At 44.9% G+C, this 17,135-nt stretch overlaps 1 protein-coding gene across 6 annotated transcripts in view; it reads right to left on the reverse strand.

The window, feature by feature from the left end:
- The window catches only part of prss12 (serine protease 12), a 130,910-nt gene extending 114,348 nt beyond the window's left edge, over positions 1-16,562 (reverse strand). For 3 of the 6 annotated variants that reach the window (XM_078213812.1, XM_078213811.1, XM_078213810.1), the window contains exon 1: positions 16,182-16,519. In XM_078213812.1, the coding sequence (XP_078069938.1) occupies positions 16,182-16,518 (337 nt within the window). In that variant the 5' untranslated portion in view covers position 16,519. Of the gene's footprint in view, positions 1-16,181 lie in introns of all 6 variants that reach the window. The other 3 variants (XM_078213814.1, XM_078213813.1, XM_078213815.1) reach the window with 2 other exon arrangements.
- Between the last annotated feature and the right edge of the window lie 573 nt (positions 16,563-17,135).

Raw genomic sequence — 17,135 nt, forward strand, 5'->3', positions numbered from 1 at the left:
GACCCTGGCGCTGTGAGTCAGCAGTGCTAACCACTGTGTCACTGTGCCGCCCTTACCTATGTCATGATTCACAAATAGTAACTCTGGATGGTATGTTTGATGCCCCCTATTTATTTCATCGCTCCATGCGGCTTACATAATTTGTTATATTTCCTCAACGTGAAGAGGCTTGTCAGCGTTTGGCTTTTACCACAAGTACGTAAGGAAATTACCTCAACTGACACTGATGACATGACTAAAGATAATTCAATAAATTAACAGATTTTCTTCATGAAATGCATAATGAGCTGGATTTTGGTTTCAAAATAACAGTGAGACTAAATGTGCTCAGCATCATTTATGTATAAATACTGCAGCGAATTCAGGCTCGAAGATGCACACTTAAGTGTTAATATCTGAAAGTTTCTATTTGAGTTGCAACCAACCATTAGCTTTGCGAAAACAGCATGTCTCAATTTGCCTGACCATGGAATGTATTCAACATCAGGAAATTGCAGTATTTACAAGGTAGATATGAACTAAATTCACCACAGAAAGTGAAATCTTGCCATTACAAATGCAAGTGTCTTTTTAACAATGTGGTCAGTTTATTTCCCACCAACCTCTCTGAAACAGAAAATTTACTTTTACAAATGCGGAGTTTCATTCCTTCAGGAAGTTTTGTTGGAAATTTTAAAAATATAATTTTTTTTTAAATTAAAATATTCTTCCTTTTCCTTCCTGTCTATTTTCTCTCTCTCTTAATCAAGTCTTTCTTTCCCTCTTGCTATTTTTCTTTCTGACATTGATTTTGCTCACCCTAATTTACATATACGTCTCATTCCTTTGTCAGTTTATTTCTGAATCCTTGAATCTGATCCATTGAAGAGATAATAGGCGAGATTTTCTGGCCTCCCAGCCATGTGTTTCCCAGCGGTGGAAGGTGCTGTGCTGTTTGCTTGTGGTGGGATTCTCTGGTCCCACCCCATCAATGGAATTTCCCATTGATGTCACCCCATGTCGCTGTGAAATCCGTGGGTCGGGGTACACTGGTGGCAAGACTGGAGAATCCCGCAGGCATGAAAGGCCAGTGAATTCCTGCCATCCCATTGCTTTCCCTTTTCACTTAGGTCCCAGGTACCCTATTTTCCTCACAGCACCATAATGGACTCGCATTTTAAACAACTTGGTCAGTAATGTTTTCAGCAGAAGGGTGCAAAGATGAGTATAGGTAACTGCAAATGCTGATAGATACCCTTTCCAGCAAAATCTGGGCCGATACAAAACAACTTCATATAAATATTTGAATATCAGTAAAGTACTTTTCAAAAAAAGAAACTACAATTTTTGAACAAGGTGGTGGGGAAGGTAATATTCACTTCTCAATGTGAGTCATTCCAATAAAGGCAATGGAACATTTAGCCACTTTTTCCACTCATATCTCAGCACCCACGTGTTTCCGCATGCATTAGTCTGGTATCCAATTTCTCCACAGGAACTGTTTTTGTAGCCTGTCTGAAATTATCAATTCCATGTCAATTCTGCTGAATTATGGGCAACATTGTTCTGTGCACAGGGGCCCACTGGGACTAAACTGAGACTGCTCAAATTCAGTTCACTAATTGTCTTTACAGTCAGTAGACAGGGAAAGTCTTTATCCCATTGATTTTGGGCTAGACTCAAGCTCCAGTCTCTGTACTTACAAAGTGGCTCTTTAATCTGTTGTCTCAACTAGTCCTCATAGCTACAAATATATTTGTACACAAGTGCTACAAATGCCTTTAGCTTTAATTTGTGTAATATAAATTTACAGGAAATTTACTTTTTATGAATGAATTTCAATACTAGAAAACACATTTTAGTTTTGACTTCACTTAAATATGAAGATTGCTATTTTTAAGCAGGAGAAGAAAATGTTTCAGTGTCACTAACAACCATGCACTTCTTTAAAATCACTCTTACACTTTTAAAAAAACAAAAACACATTGAAAATTAACAACAGATTAAGCAACTATCTACTGAGGAGCTGTGCTTTATTTTCAGAACATGCATATTAAACAATTAAACTTGAGTACATGCGGCAGCTTTTCTCTTGTGTCTATCTCAGCTAATGTGTGGTATTTTCTTTTTCAAAATATACCAGAAAATAAATGCATCGCTATATTGCAGTGTCTCCAAACTTTCATTTTGACATTTTTAAAATTGTGGTATAAAACGTTTCATACACCACTGTTAGTGACATAGTATATCATGCTCATTTACAGATATGTGCTCTGTACACAATGGCTTATTTTTACACCTCAGATTTCTTACTGCTCATGTTCTATTTAAAAACTACATGAAGCATTATTTACTTTGAGGACTATTGTTGCAATATGTAAAGTGAAATGTTTTAACTAATTGTTTTTAAGAAAGTTAACATAAAAATGCACCTTAAGAACTGGAAATGCGTTGGAATAATAAACATTTCAATCTGGAATTTTATGTTCAAATCTGTTCCAGCTGTGTCAAAATGTATTCAAATGAAACAGTCCCAATTACAATGTCAGTGGGCATGAAGCCTTAACACAAAACCTTCAAAATCATCACAGCTGACATAAATGTTGTGATGTGCAAAGCTGACTGTAGAATGGTTTCATCTGAACCATGCCTACAAGAAACAGGAGTTGGCCTGAAATGTTTACATTATTCTTTCCTGTGGATGTCGCTGGCTTGGCCAATGTTTATTGCCCATCCCTAACTGCCTTTAGGAAGGTGTGGTGAGCTGCCTTCTTGAACGGATGAAGTCCATGTGCTGTTCGAGAGGGAGTGCCTGGATTTTAACCCACCAACAGTAAAGGAACAGCAAAATGGTTCCAGGTCAGGCTGCTGTGTGACTTGGAGAGGAGTTTACAAGTGGCACTGGTAAAGAACAATGAAGACTTTCCAAACACTGTAGTTAGTGCAGAGAAACTTGGTGCAATAACTGTCACTAGGAAGAAGGTAATGAATAAGCAATGGGATTAAAAGCAGATAAATCTCTGGGACCTGATGGCCTGCACCCTAGGGTATTAAAGGAGGTGGCAGCTGAGATAGTGGATGCAAAAAGAAATTCTGATATTTCAAAATTCCTTGGATACAGGTATGATCCCGGTGGATTGGAAACATGCTAATGTGACAAAAAGTATTCAAAAAGGGAGGCAAGAAGTAGGAAACTATAGGCCAGTTAGCTTGACCTCTTTGGTGGAGAAGTTGCTAGAACCAATCATTAAGGAAGAGATGACTGAGCATTTGGAAAGACAAAGCTCAATCCCCCATTGTCAGCATGGTTTTATGAAGGGTAAGTCATACTTGGTGAGTTCTTTGATGACATAACCAGCAAGGTAGGTAGTGGGAATCTGTGGATGTGGTATATCGAGACTTCCAGAAGGCATTTGACAAGGTGCCGCATAAAAACCTGATCTAGAAGGTGAGATCGCAGGGGACTGGGGGTAGAGTACGAGATTGGATTGTGAATTGACTGACTGACAGAAAGCAAATGGTCGGGATAAATGGATTCTTCTCTGGCTGGAGAAGTAACTAGCGAGTGCCGCAGGGATCATTCCTTGGACCTCAACTGTTTACAATCTATATAAATGATCTGCAAGCAAGGACAGAGTGTAACATAGCAAAATTTGTGGATGATACTAAAATAGGTAGGAGAGCAGGCAGTGATGAGGATAGATAGGCTAGGAGAATGGGCCAAAATTTGGCAGATGGAATTTAATGTGGATAAGTGTGAGGTTATCCATTTTGGCAGGAAAAAAGAAAGGCAGATTATTACCTAAATGGAAAGCAGATTAAAAATGCATCCGGGCAGAGGGATCTGGGTGTCTATGTTCATGAATCACAGAAAGTCGGTATGCAGGTGCAGCATGTAATATAAAAAGCAAATGGGATGTTGGCATTTATTGCAAAAGGACTGGAGTATAAAAGTAGAGAAGTGTTGTTGCAATTGTATAGCATGTTAATGAGACCACATCTGGAGTATTGTGTCCAGTTTTAGTCTCCTTATTTGAGGAAAGATGTGGTGGCATTGGAGGCAGTTCAGAGGAAGTTAACCAGATTGATTCTGGGGATGAAAGGGTTTGACTTATGAGGAGAGATTAAACAGCTTGGGCTTATGTTCGCTGAATCTTAGAAGGATGAAAGGGGATCTGATCGTGATACATAAAATTTTAAAAGGGATTGATAAAGTAAATGTAGACCAAATGTTTCCTCTTATGGGGCAATCATGAACAAGAGGTCACAAGTTGAGAGGCGGTAGATTTAGAAATAAAATGAGGAGGAAAAACTTCTCGCTAGGGTGGTGAATTTGTGGAACTCGCTACCTCACAGTAGGGTCTGAATCGTTGAATTGTTTCAAGAAGGAGGTAGATATATTTCTAATGAAAAAAGGGATAAAGGGATATGGGGAACAGGCGGAGAGGTGGATTTGAGACCAGGAAGCCATGACCTAATTGAACGGTGAAGCAGAAGTTGTCTACTTCTGCTCCTAATTCCAATGTTCCTATGATGGTGTTCCCGAACATCTGCTACCCTTGTCCTTCTTCACAGGTTTGGAAAATGCTGTTGAAGGTACCTTAGCAAATTGCTGCAATGCATATTGTAGATGGTGCACACTTCTGCCACTGTGTGTAGGTGGTGGAGGGAGGGAAGGTTTAAAGTGGTGGATGGAATGCTGATCAAGTGAGCTGCTTTGTCCCGGATGGTGTCAAGCTCCTTGAGTATTGTTGGAATTGCACTTAACCAATCATGTGAACAGTATTCCATCACATTCCTGACATCTGCCTTGCAGATGCTGGATAGGCTCTGGGGAATCAGAAGGTGAATTACTCACTGCACAATTCCCAGCCTCTGACCTGTTCTTGCAGCCACAGTATTTATATGGCTAGTCCAGTTTCTGGTCAATGGTAGCTCCCAGGCTGTTGAATGTTGTCGGGATATGGGCATCACTGGCAGTACCAGCATTTGTTGCCCATTTCAGAGGGCAGTGAAGAAATAATCCCATTACTGTGGGTCTGGTCTCACATGTAGACCAAACTAGGTAAAAATGGTAGATTCTGTTCCTTAAAGGACTGCTTCTTCCCTGCTTCCATCAGCCATTTGAATGGACCTACTTCGCACTAAGTTGATCTTTCTCTACACCCTAGCTATGACTGTAACACTACATTCTGCACTCTCTCCTTTCTTTCTCTATGAATGGTATGCATTGTCTATATAGCATGCAAGTAACAATACTTTTCACTGTATACTAATACACATGGCAATAATAAATCAAATCAAATCAAAAGACATTTGTGAATTAGAGTTTTTTTTACAACAATCGACATAGTTTCCTGATCACTATTACTGAGACTAGCGTTATATTCAGATTTATTAATTGAATTTAAATGTCGCCAGCTGCCTGGGTGCAGTTTAAACCTATGTCCCTTAAGCAATAGCCTGAACATAACCATGACACCACTATCTCCCCTGATATGACTGATGTGAATTTTGCTGTATCTGCTTACAGAAGGAGTTAGTGTAAATCATGTTCTGTCTGCCTGTAAAATGAATCAGTGTGAATCACTGCCTATGGAAGGACCTGATCTGAACTTATACATTGACTGAAGTTTATTTATCCAGTACACCCTTCTGAAAAGAAATCCTTGAATTGTAGATGCATTTAGGAAACATATGCAGGATAATTGTTCTTTTCTCTATCAGTGATAATAGATTATTGACGATAACTTATTTTTAAGAATGTGGTTTACATTTCACCTGATACATTTGTATATTCAAAATGAATTTAAAAAGGCATGGTGACGTGTTTTTGTAGTTGACTTCTATGGCATGTGTGAATAAATGAATCTTACAATGGCTTCTCTTCCTGCTCTCACACTGTTAGCCCTTATGTCCCTCAAGGATCTACCCTTAGCTTCCTCCAATTTCTGATTTACAAGCTGCCCCTTGGTGACATCATCCAAAAGTAGAGCATTAGTCTTCACATGTACATTGAGGACACCCAACCCTACTTCACCACCACCTCTCTCCACTCTTCCACTGTGGCAAAATTATCAGCCAATGTTTTCCTGACATTTAGCACTGGCTGAGCAGAAATTTACTCCAATTAAACATTGAGAAGGCTGAAGCTATTGTTTTCAGTCCTTGCTCCAAACTCCATTCCCTAGCAACAGATTTTATCCCTCTCACTGGCAACAGTTTGAGATTTAATCAGTCTGCTTGCAACCTTGGTGTCACATTTGACCCCAAGACGAGCTTTTGGCCGCATATTTTCACCATTATTAAGATCCACCTGCATAACATCAACTTACTTAACCCCATCTCAGCTCATCTGCTGCTGAAACCCACATTCATGCCTGTATTAACTCTAGACTTGACTATTCCACTTCACTCCTGACTATGTCTCCCACATGCCGCCTAAACATGAGGACCGGGACTTTACGGCCGTTCACGTCGGTGGGATCTTCCAATCCCACCGAGGCACACCCCGCTGCAGGTTACACAGCAGCGAGCGGTGCATTCAACGGGGAACCCCGTTGACAACGGTGGGACCAGAAGATAATGCAGTGAAACACATAGCGGGTTACACAGAAAATCTCACTCGAGGTCATCTAAAACTCATCTGCCCACATCTTAACATTCAACGCCCCATTCACCAATGCTCACTGATGAACATTGGTTCCCAATAAAAAAATACCGAGACCTTGGCTAGAATTTTATCGCCACGCCCGCCCCGGAATCGGGATGGGCGAGACTCGCAGAACAGAATTCTCCATTGGCCTTGGGTGGGATTTTACGAGCCTTGCCCGAGTGAGGTCGTAAAATCCCGCTGCTTGTGTGGGATTTTCTGGCCACGTTCGCCCCTAAACCAGAAAATCCCACCCCCTGCCCGCTCAGCTTTCCCCCTTGATTTTAAAATTCCGATCCACATTTTATAATCCCTCCGTGGCCTCATTCCCCTAACCTTCCACTCCTCCCCCAATACCCACCTCTGTAATCTCAAGTCCTACAACACTCCAAGCTACTTGTGCTCATCCATTTCTGGCCTGTACTCATGCCACCATTGTGGCCACAAGTTCTGAAATTCCCACCTCCACTTCTCTCCTTTCTTTCCTGCTTTATGCCACTCCTTAAAAAAACATCTCTCTGATAAAACATTTGGTCACCTGTAATGTCCGCTGTGTCTTGCAAGCGGCCGAAAACGGGATTTGTGAGGGTGAGATCTCAATTTCAGATCTTCTCCACACCCCATGCCGGTGACATAATCAGGTTCACGCCCTTTCTATCCTTCCCCCTGCCAGCAGTATGAGGTCACCACGGCACAAATCACTACTGGTTTTCAAAAGCAAAAATCACTCATGATGACCACAGTGAGGTACAGCCCCCAGTTGGTGCATGACATGGATGGGCAATGCCCAGCCCAGTGCCTGGGCCAGAGAGAGGAGGAGAGGGGGCAGGGGTTTCCAGCCCAGAGTGGGGGGGTCGGGGCCGGAAGGGTGGTCTGACCGGAGCTGAAGGCCGGGGCGGGGGGGGGCGGTGTCGGAGTGGGAGAGGGGGCCAGACTAGGAGAGGTGGTTAGACCAGCAGGGGGGTCCTGGACCAACGGTTGGAGTGGGGGAGGTGTGGTGGGGCCCCTGTGAGGTTGGCCTGGGCGTTTAGATAGTTACTCTGAAGTTAGAAGTATGGGGGTGATTCTCCCGGCCCACTGCGCATCTCTGGCTCCAGGGTTTTTAGAAATCGTCACGAAGTTGATTTCCATATTTACATTTCAACTTCCCTATCATTAGTGGGCCTGGGACAGAAGTCTTCAGGCCCGCTAGCATCTCCCTCCCTGCTGGGAGTGGTTCACTCCAGCGGGGTTTGCTCCTGCTTTCCACTAATGGGGAACAGGCAGCCAACTCCGCTGGAGGGAACAGATACTATGGAGCCCCTCCCCTCCCACCAGGTGGTCGGGGTAAGGATGGGATGCCCCCTGGGCAGTGCCAGTCTGGCCCCACGACACTGCCCAAGGGGCAAACTGGCAATATCCACCAGGCACGGGCAGCATCAAAGGGGTGTGGCTAGAGGGGGCAAGTCCTATTGGGGGAGGGGCCTATGGGGCAATCGGTGGGGCATGGTGGGTCCCGCTGCCACTCTGCATGGGGATCAGTGTCAAAGGGAGGCAAGGGGGTGATCGGGGTTGGCCATCCAGGTGGAGAGGGGAGTTAGTCTGCTGGGAGGGGTTGGGCTCCTGGGGGAGGGGAGAGTCAGGTCTGCAGGGTGGGGGGGTGGGGGGGTTGGTGGGAGCATCGAGACCATGGGTGGGGGGCAGGTGGGGAGACCGGAGCTGCCGGGATGGGGTGGAAGAGGAGACATCGGGACTTGCCCAGAGAAGTCCAGATGGCCAGCAATCAGGGGGTGGGGGGTGGGGTCAGAGGTGCAGCGATGCAGGGTCATGAGGCTGGCCAGCGATCGAGCTGGCCAGTGAACAGGAGGCCAGCAGTGCAGGGCTACTGCGCATGTGCCAATCTCGGTGCTGGCAGACCAGTGCATGCGCAGTGTCCCGCTTAGCGCTATGCTGCCAGCCTCTCCAGCTGGAATTAGCCACCAGATTTTCATCGTGAATCTCACTAGGGTACTCTACGGTGCTCAGAGTGCAGGAGATTTGTTCTGAAGATCACGCAAAAAAAATCAATGTGAGTTACTCCAGTTTTCACGCGAATTCAGCACTTAGAATATTTTTGGGAGAATCGTCCCCTATATTTTCCCTTCTAACTCTATCAGACTAACTATCAGGGTATAACTGGCAGAACCATCTGATTTAAACCGCTTCTGTTGGATGGTTCCCAGTCCAGTGCAATTGTCCAGAGGAAGTTAGCCCTTCTGGGCAATTGCTGGATAAACCCTTATGTGACAATTCTCAAGAGGAAATTCCCAGCGCATCATTAGGTTCCCCCTAAATGCAACGCTGGGGAACCAGGAAGTTATGGGTCAGGAAGTTATGGGCCATTCTGTTATTTTTTCTGGTTAACTCTGATTGCCTCCAGCACTTTCGACAGCTTTTGCAGTTCACCAGGCCGAAAGCTTTTCCATTGTCCACAAAGAAGGTGGACATCTCTCGCTGGTATTCTGCGCAACTTTCACTTAATACTTTTGTAATTTCTAATTCCACAACACCTTCATAAACCTGAAGATGATCTATGGGTTTGCTTTGACTTCCAATCTATCTGCTGGGATTTTTAAAATTACCTTAGGTGTATGTATGATCAAAGTTATGGAGAAACACTCTTCACATTTTGTGGTATTTGTCTCAATAATGTGATAAGTCTTAATTACTGTCAAACAATCTTTCTGGATATGCCAATTTAATTTTACATCTGTGCTGTCATATTTCTTCAGAATTTGTACCTCATTGGATGATTTTAAGGCTGGAACTCTACCATCCCGCACACCACTGGAATTCTAGCGGGTGGGGTGCAAACCATGTAAAGGCCCATTGAAGTCAGGACTCTCCGGTTTTCAGGCGAGCCCGCTTGGAGAATCCCGCTGTAGAAGTTTATTTTTTTACTTTTACCGCTGCCTTTTTTACTTCTCTCCCTTAATTCAATCTTTCTTTCGCTTTATTTCATTTTCTGCGCCTGATTTAATCTAACTTATAGCTCTTGGTCTATACTTCTTGGGTTAGATAAATTGGGCTGAATTTGAAATTAGAGGACCCTGTGGATTTGGGAATGGTCTGAAGGGTGGGTGGCTGGGATTGAAAAAAATTGACCCTGTGTCACCCACTCACACATCAGTCTCTGCATTTAACCACAGGTGTGTGCAAGCAATGCTCTTGAAATTTTGATATATTAATTGCTCAATTACAGCCAAATTAACACACTTTTGCAATGTAACTGTAGATCCTAAGGCTTCCTTGGCTTCCTGGAACTAGCCAGTGCAAGCAAAACCGAAATGCGTGGGCAATTGTGGGAGTTAAATATCGAGCAGGAAATTACTGAAATCTTACAGGTGTGTTCATGGGTATTCCTGTGAAAGGTTTTGTTCACGGTACTTCTGCTAAGAGGTTTACTACAATCTTATTAAATAGTGTAGCAGGCTCCAGGGGCAGTCTGGCCTATTTCTTGTGCAGTAGCCCTGCACTGCTGGCCTCTCGATCGCTGGCCAGCCCCACGACCCTGCATCGTTGCGCCTCCGACGCCCCCACCCCACGATCGCTGGCCATCCAAACCTCTCCGGGCAAGCCCCGATGTCTCCTCCCTCCACCACCAGCAGGTTTCGATAACTTTGAAGATTTGTCTATTTCTTCATTTTGAAGCTTTAATAAGAAGTAGAAACAGAAATAGGCCAGATGGCCTCTGGAGCCTGCTGCACCATTTAGTAAGATTATGGTTGATCCTCAATGATGGGGCAGCACGGTGGCACCGTGGTTGGCAGTGCTGCCTCACAGCGTCAGGGACCCAGGTTCAATTCCAGCCTTGGATGACTGTCTGACTGGAGCTTGCACATTCTCATTTGGGTTCTCAGGTTTCTTCATTCAAAGATGCGCCGGTTAGGTGGATTAGCCATGTTAAATTGTCTGTTAGTGTCCCAAGATGGGGAATTAGTGAGGTAAATATGTGGGGTTACGGGGATAGGGCCTGGGTAAGATACTTTGTCAGAGAGTCAGTGCAGACTCGATGGGCCAATTGGCCTCCTTCTGCATTGTCAGGATTCTATGATTCGATAAGTTATTGATTGGGTTGCACCACAGCAGCAGGTTCCCTGCAAGGCCCCACTTGTGCCCATTTGCTGCGTAAAGCCATTAGCCAGGACAGAAACAGTTGAGAAGCGCTCAATGTTGGTGTGGCAGGTTGAAGCTGGGTGGGCAGGCTGTGGAATCTGTGAGGAGGAAGTGGTTTTTAATGGTGGTGTGTTAGTTCCATTCCATTCCTGCTGCCACAAGGTCTCTGCTGTTATTCCTTGGCAAGGTCTTGGCCATAAAGGCTGGCACGACAGAACGTGAGCAGCATGTGGATTGGTAAGGTCTTTGGTTAGCTGGACCAGATCTGTTGTTATGGTGATCTAGTGAACGTGCTTTGCCGGTGGCTGTCAAAGCCATCACAGTCTTTAATTCCTTTGCTTCTGGATTCATCCAATGCTCTGCTGAAGATAGGTTCAGGATCTCACATGACTGATGGCTTGTTTTCCAGGGTGGGCAATTACATTGCCTTTGCCACCACGTTGGTGCTCAGATTTGCAGTTCTGGTTTGCTTCTTGCAGATGCCAATTTAGGAACCTCCAGTTCACCCAGAAATATTCATTTCCACTCTATCAGTGGGCGGCTGGCGTGCAACCATAAAAAGCCTGCATGCAGTCCTGTTATTGCTGTATTTGATGCTCCATGCAGATTGCCACTCTCTCAAAGCCAACATAATGAAGGCCTGTGACATCGTACCACTCATGCACAAGCTGGATTCATCCAATCTCATTGCAATCGTACACGGTGGAGCTGACACGCCTGACAATATATAACATTTTATTTGCTGCTGCTCTAGTATTCTATGCATCGACAATCCCTTTGGTACAGCAGCTTCATCCAGCTGAGTAAAGCTTGGAATGTGATGTGTGCCGGAATTCTATTGCCTCATCCGCCACGGAATCGGAGCGGGGAAGGGGCGAACAATGGAAATATCCGTTGATCTCGGGCGGGATTTTCCAGCCTCGGGTCGAGCAAGGTCGTAAAATCCCACCTGCGAACTCTCCACTGCTGTCCGTGGCTCTGCCATCTGCTCTTGTTCACTTGTGATGTGGGAGTCATTGGATGAAAACCCAACTATGTGCCTTACTGGTCCCATCAAAGTGTGAGTATCTGAGCTGCTGCATGGCCTACATGTATCCTGTGATGGTGCACCCTCAGAGTGGCCTCCTCTGAGGAGTTGTTGTCACTATATACCTGGGGCACCTCCAGCAGGATGCTTGAGGGCCCTGTGGGAGATTATAAACATAAATGAGAACTCTCATGGCAATAGTGATCATTAAGCACATGATCATATTTCACTCACTCCTGACACCAGCCATGTGATTGTCGGATTTTTAATTCTGCCACCAGGTGGCCGGAAAGTCCCCATCTCCCCAAAACAGATGCCCCAAAACAGAGGGGCTGATGTGCCTCCCCCTCCTCTGAAGCTGGCAGTTGAGAGGTGTTTGGATGGCCATCACCGGTTTTCTGCTTCTCCATCCTGTTCCAAGGTCTCTTCTTCTGCAATGAGGAAAAGAGGAGGCCTATACGTGAGAGTAATGGTATATGTCGAATAGATGGAGAGTATTTGTTGATGATGAAAATGATGAAGATGAAGGGCAATGCATAAGATGACAGTGGGTGTCAGGTCAGGATGTGAGGAAGTGCAAAGACTGAAAGGGATGGATGTACCTTGCCGGTACATTGGCATATGGAATGATATGCTGGAGTAGGTGTAAAGTTAGAATGAGGGGTTTGGTGTAATACACACATCAGGATGTGGTTGAAAGTTCCACTGTACTCACCTTTGTTCTGCCTATGGCATGAAATGGCCTGACATGGGTGATGACACCATGCTCCCATTCCTGACCTCATAGATAAAATACGTTCTTTGTTTCACTTCCTCCCATCAGAAGGAAACACTCCCTCCTTTGAGCCCCTAGCATCACATACAGGCAGCTGCCACTGAAACAAGATGTCACCTTTGAACACATGTGCACGGCAGGAATTTTACCGCCTTGCCCGCACCAGAATCGGGGCGGGCGAGGCTCACAGAACGGCATTCTCATTTGGCCTCAGGCGGGATCGTATGAGCCTTGGGTGGGCGTGGCAGTAAAATTGAGGCAATAAATTCCATTCTGCTAATCCCTTCCGTTCTGTTCCCAACTCCAAAGCTCATCAAATATCACATTTGGAGTTGAAATGTGGGTCGTCATCAAGCTCACTGAAGCTAATTGGTTGGTAAATCAAGAGATATAATGGCATTGCATTAACTCAATTAAAATGCCACTGACAGTAACCCTGCATCCAGATTTCCCATGCACCATCAGATCCCCCACTCCCAATGTGTCTGGAACTTAAAATCAAGGCCCACATGTCTCAGTGGGGATTCTTCAGTGTGATAGGTAGAAGAGGCCTGGTGCTTTTCCTGTTCAGACATGTCCCAGATCCCTGTAAAGGGCACTACGCTGAATCAGACATCCAGCGACAATAAGCTGCCACCTAAAAACCTGAGAAATGCTTATTGGCACATGTCATCATAATGAGTAGTGAACACCATTCCTTCACCACTAACTGCAAAATCAGGGCCAATAAATTGGACAGCCTTTTGGCTTAGAACAGTTGATCAAAACAGGTTAGATAGGTCATTTCAAAGTAAGGCAAAAAGATCTTTGCGCACTCTGTAATGTGAATGCAGTGCTCATTAGCCATTGTTTGTTTGTAGACTGGGTACCTTAAGCATTGCTGCAAATCAGCAGTTCCTCAGCTGATGAACTAGTAAGGGAAAGGAGAGCGTCAAGTCCTATCAAGGTTATTGGTCTCTTGAATCTCCCTGCCCATTTGGGATGCTTTCACAATTCTTGGCTGAACCATTTATTTGAAAACTGTGCAGCAATAAATCATTTTAAAGTACAATTCCAATATTGGGGGGATGACACCAAGCTGGAGGTATGGTTAATATGAAGAAGATTGCAGCATGATACAAGAAAACATGAATAAACCTGCAGAATGGGCATGTGAGCGGCAAAGGAATTTTACTAGAGATAAGTGTGCAGTGGTGTATTTTGCAAGAATAAGGAGGCCACGTACTACTTGGAAAGTAAGGCATCAGTTTTCAGTGATTTTGATTTCAGAGCTGGAGGAGGGATCATGGTCTGAAAACCAAGAAAGCTGGGTTTCCTGTGACATACTTAGAATCATAGAATCCCTACAGTGCAGAAGGAGGCTGTTTAACCCATCAAGCCTGCACCGACAATAATCCCACCCAGGTCCTATCCCCATAACCCCATGTATTTGCATTGCTAATGCTCCTGACACTAAGGAACAATTTAGCATGGACAATCTACCTAACGTGGCTACCTGTCGGGCAAGGAATTTCTCCCTGTAAAAGGCTGTAATGAGTATCAGGTAAGTTTAGCGCTTGTTAGTGTAGAAATGGTGAGGGGGGTGGGGGGTCGGTAGAGGGGCAGCATGATCCTTGGAATTGGGGTGATGGAAAGATCAAAGAGAACCTGGAGAAGAAGTAGGGCGGTCTCGTGGGAATGTTAGAGATTGCAGGAAAGACTGTGGATCGAGGAAGGGCTAATGATCACGGCAGGTGATGGATGAGGAAAGCAATAAGAGGCTCTTTTCTCTAGAAAAGATAAGGCTCTTTAGAGTAAGGGTTGATTGGGTAGATATTAAGAAGATTTGTCCAATGTTGGTAGAGGCCCAAACCAGAGGTCATAAGCATTAGATAGTCAAAAATAAATGAAATAGGGAATTCAGGATAATTTATTTTGTCCAATGAATGGTTAACAGTGAATAATATTGATGCATTTAAGTGGAACCTTGATAAACATATGCAGGGTGAAGGAATCAAAGGTTGTGATGATAGGATTAGATGAAGGGGGTGAGGAAGTGTATGTAGAGCATAAACACAGGCATGGAATAATTCTAACTGATCTAGTTCAGTGCTGAATATTCAATGTTATTCCCTGCAAAGCTTATGGGGATTGGACAGCTGACAGAAGAATCTCCGGCACTCTTGTTTCTGAGCAATGTGGGTGACTGTCTTTTATACACCAGTGGTTTGGATTACAAAGACAGATGATGAGCAGCCATATTGTGGAGGAAATGGCTATGAGAAAATGAAGGGTGTCGATTCAAAGTATTTTCAAACATAAGACAGTTGCTTAAAGTTAATCCTGCCTTTGCTAACACTTAGCACTCAAACATTTAAGAGAGCATATGCGGCACGGTGGCACAGTGGTTAGCACTGCTGCCTCATTGTTCCAGGGACCTGGGTTCAATTCTGTGGAGTTTGCATGTTCTCCCTGTGTCTGCATGGGTTTCCTCCGGGTGCTCTGGTTTTCTCCCACAGCCCAGAGATGTGTAGGTTAGGTGGATTGGCCATGTTAAATTGACCCTAGTTTTGGGAGGGAATAGCAGGGTAAATATGTGGGGTGACAGGGATGGGGTGGGATTGTTGTCGGTGCAGGCCGAATGGGCCAAATGGCCTCCTTCTGCACTGTAGGAATTCTTTGATTCTATGAACATACGAAACACTAAATAGCCCATAGGGTTACATGTCTGTGAAGAAGTGAGACCACAGCATCAGCTCCAGGTTATGGAGCCAAACCTCTGGTCAGAAGCAATATACATGTCCAAATATCATTTACAAATGGCACAAATGAGATCTTGCCAAAAACACATTCCATTTGAACAACCTAATGCTACTTGAAAAAGTATATCACTTTCTGGTTCTATAAAGGGAGCCTTGGTTTCTTCTGGAAATGTTTTGCATTACATAATACCATAATGCATTCAAGATAGTAGCAGCCTTTAAATGCAAACATTTCATTTTCTGGGGTAACCACTAACAGTAAACATGAATTTGTTCAATTCTCATTCTTTTTAAAATTAAATCTATTTTATATAAAATGTTTCCAATGCTGGGGGGAGACTTTTCTAACAACTAACATTTGCAATCACAACCTGCAGATCTTCGAAGGACTGACCACAGCGAGTGTCCAACCCCTGTCCATGTGACAAGCCCTTGTAAAAGTCAGCGGCGCAAGTGTCTAATGTAATGGCCAAACTGGCATTTGGTTCCCAAACTGGAGAAAGACGCAAAATCAGTGTACAAGTAGCTTGCGGGTGCTATTAAACAAACTCGAGGGGCTATTCTATTGCCTTTCATTGCTGTTTTACTGTCAATTACTGCTCCAAGGTTTCCAACTGAATGTGAGAGATCTGATCCGGTTGTCGTTCAGTTTCACCCACTACAATAGTCGTGTGTCAGGTACCCGAGATTACACAGTAACAATAGTGCACACCTCTGTCCATTGGGAATGGCTTAATCCAAAAGAGCGTTTGCACCGCAGTGCCCATACACATTTCAGTGACTTCTACCGCATAGGGACCTTAAGCACTGCAATTTTAACAGGAGTCCCGCACCTTGTCTAGTTATCTTTAGTAAATGTGTGTCAGTACGCACCCTGTTTGCAGTTGCAATAACCCCAGTCGATCCTTCCACGGTGATTTCTGATAAAGCACCAGGGTTTCAGGCGTCCGTCCGGATTGCGGCAGTGGCTGTGATCTCCCAGACCTTTGTTCGGGAACCTCTCGACGAAATTGGGGATCCCGCTCCAGACCAGGCACCTGTGGCCGGACTCGGTGAGCCCGTGTGGCCGCTTGGAGAGCGGTGCCAGGGTGCCTGAGCTCTGGAGGCAGGCGGCTGCGAGGCTGCGGGAGAGAGCGCTGCCAAAGCGCCACCACCTCCCAGTACTGGCCAGCAGAGCGGCCACAGCCAGCAAGCTGCCTGTGGTCCTCATGGCGATTGCCATTTGGCAGCATCCATCCCGGCAGTGAAACTGGAGTGTGTGTGGGGGTGGAGGGGGGGAGAGAGAGAGATCGGGGAAGGCGGGCTTTCTGTCTGTGGAATGAATCTCACATCCACTGGCGATTAAACACCGTTATATATATATATGTGTGTGTGTGTGTGTGTGTGTGAGAGAGAGAGACAGACAGACAGAGGTGGTGGAGGCAGCAACAGAAATAATACCACTGGACAAAACCAGACAAGCACCAGACGTGTCAACATTTAACACTGGGGCAGTGATTGGTGTCCTCTGGCCAGAGGGGACAAGCTCTGGCAAGGACACGGGGAAAGGGAAGGGGAATCATTGTGGGAGAGGGTGAGTCAGACAAGTTTTGTTTCACTCAGATTTCAACCCTCAAAGGGAAAGAAAGGGCTGAGTTGTGAGATGGTTTTGTGAGTTGGGGGGGGAGGGCTATAACCTACCATAAATGGATGGTTAATAACATCAAGCAAGGACTGAGGGCCAGCTTGGTTACTGTTGTTGTCTTTGTTTAATTTTACGAGATACTTGCGATTTCAATCAAAACTAGCCGCGCTCCTGACCAAAAACCACACAAAAAACAAACCGGC

Source organism: Mustelus asterias, chromosome 1, assembly GCF_964213995.1.
Source record: "Mustelus asterias chromosome 1, sMusAst1.hap1.1, whole genome shotgun sequence".
Classification (NCBI taxonomy): Eukaryota; Metazoa; Chordata; class Chondrichthyes; order Carcharhiniformes; family Triakidae; genus Mustelus; species Mustelus asterias.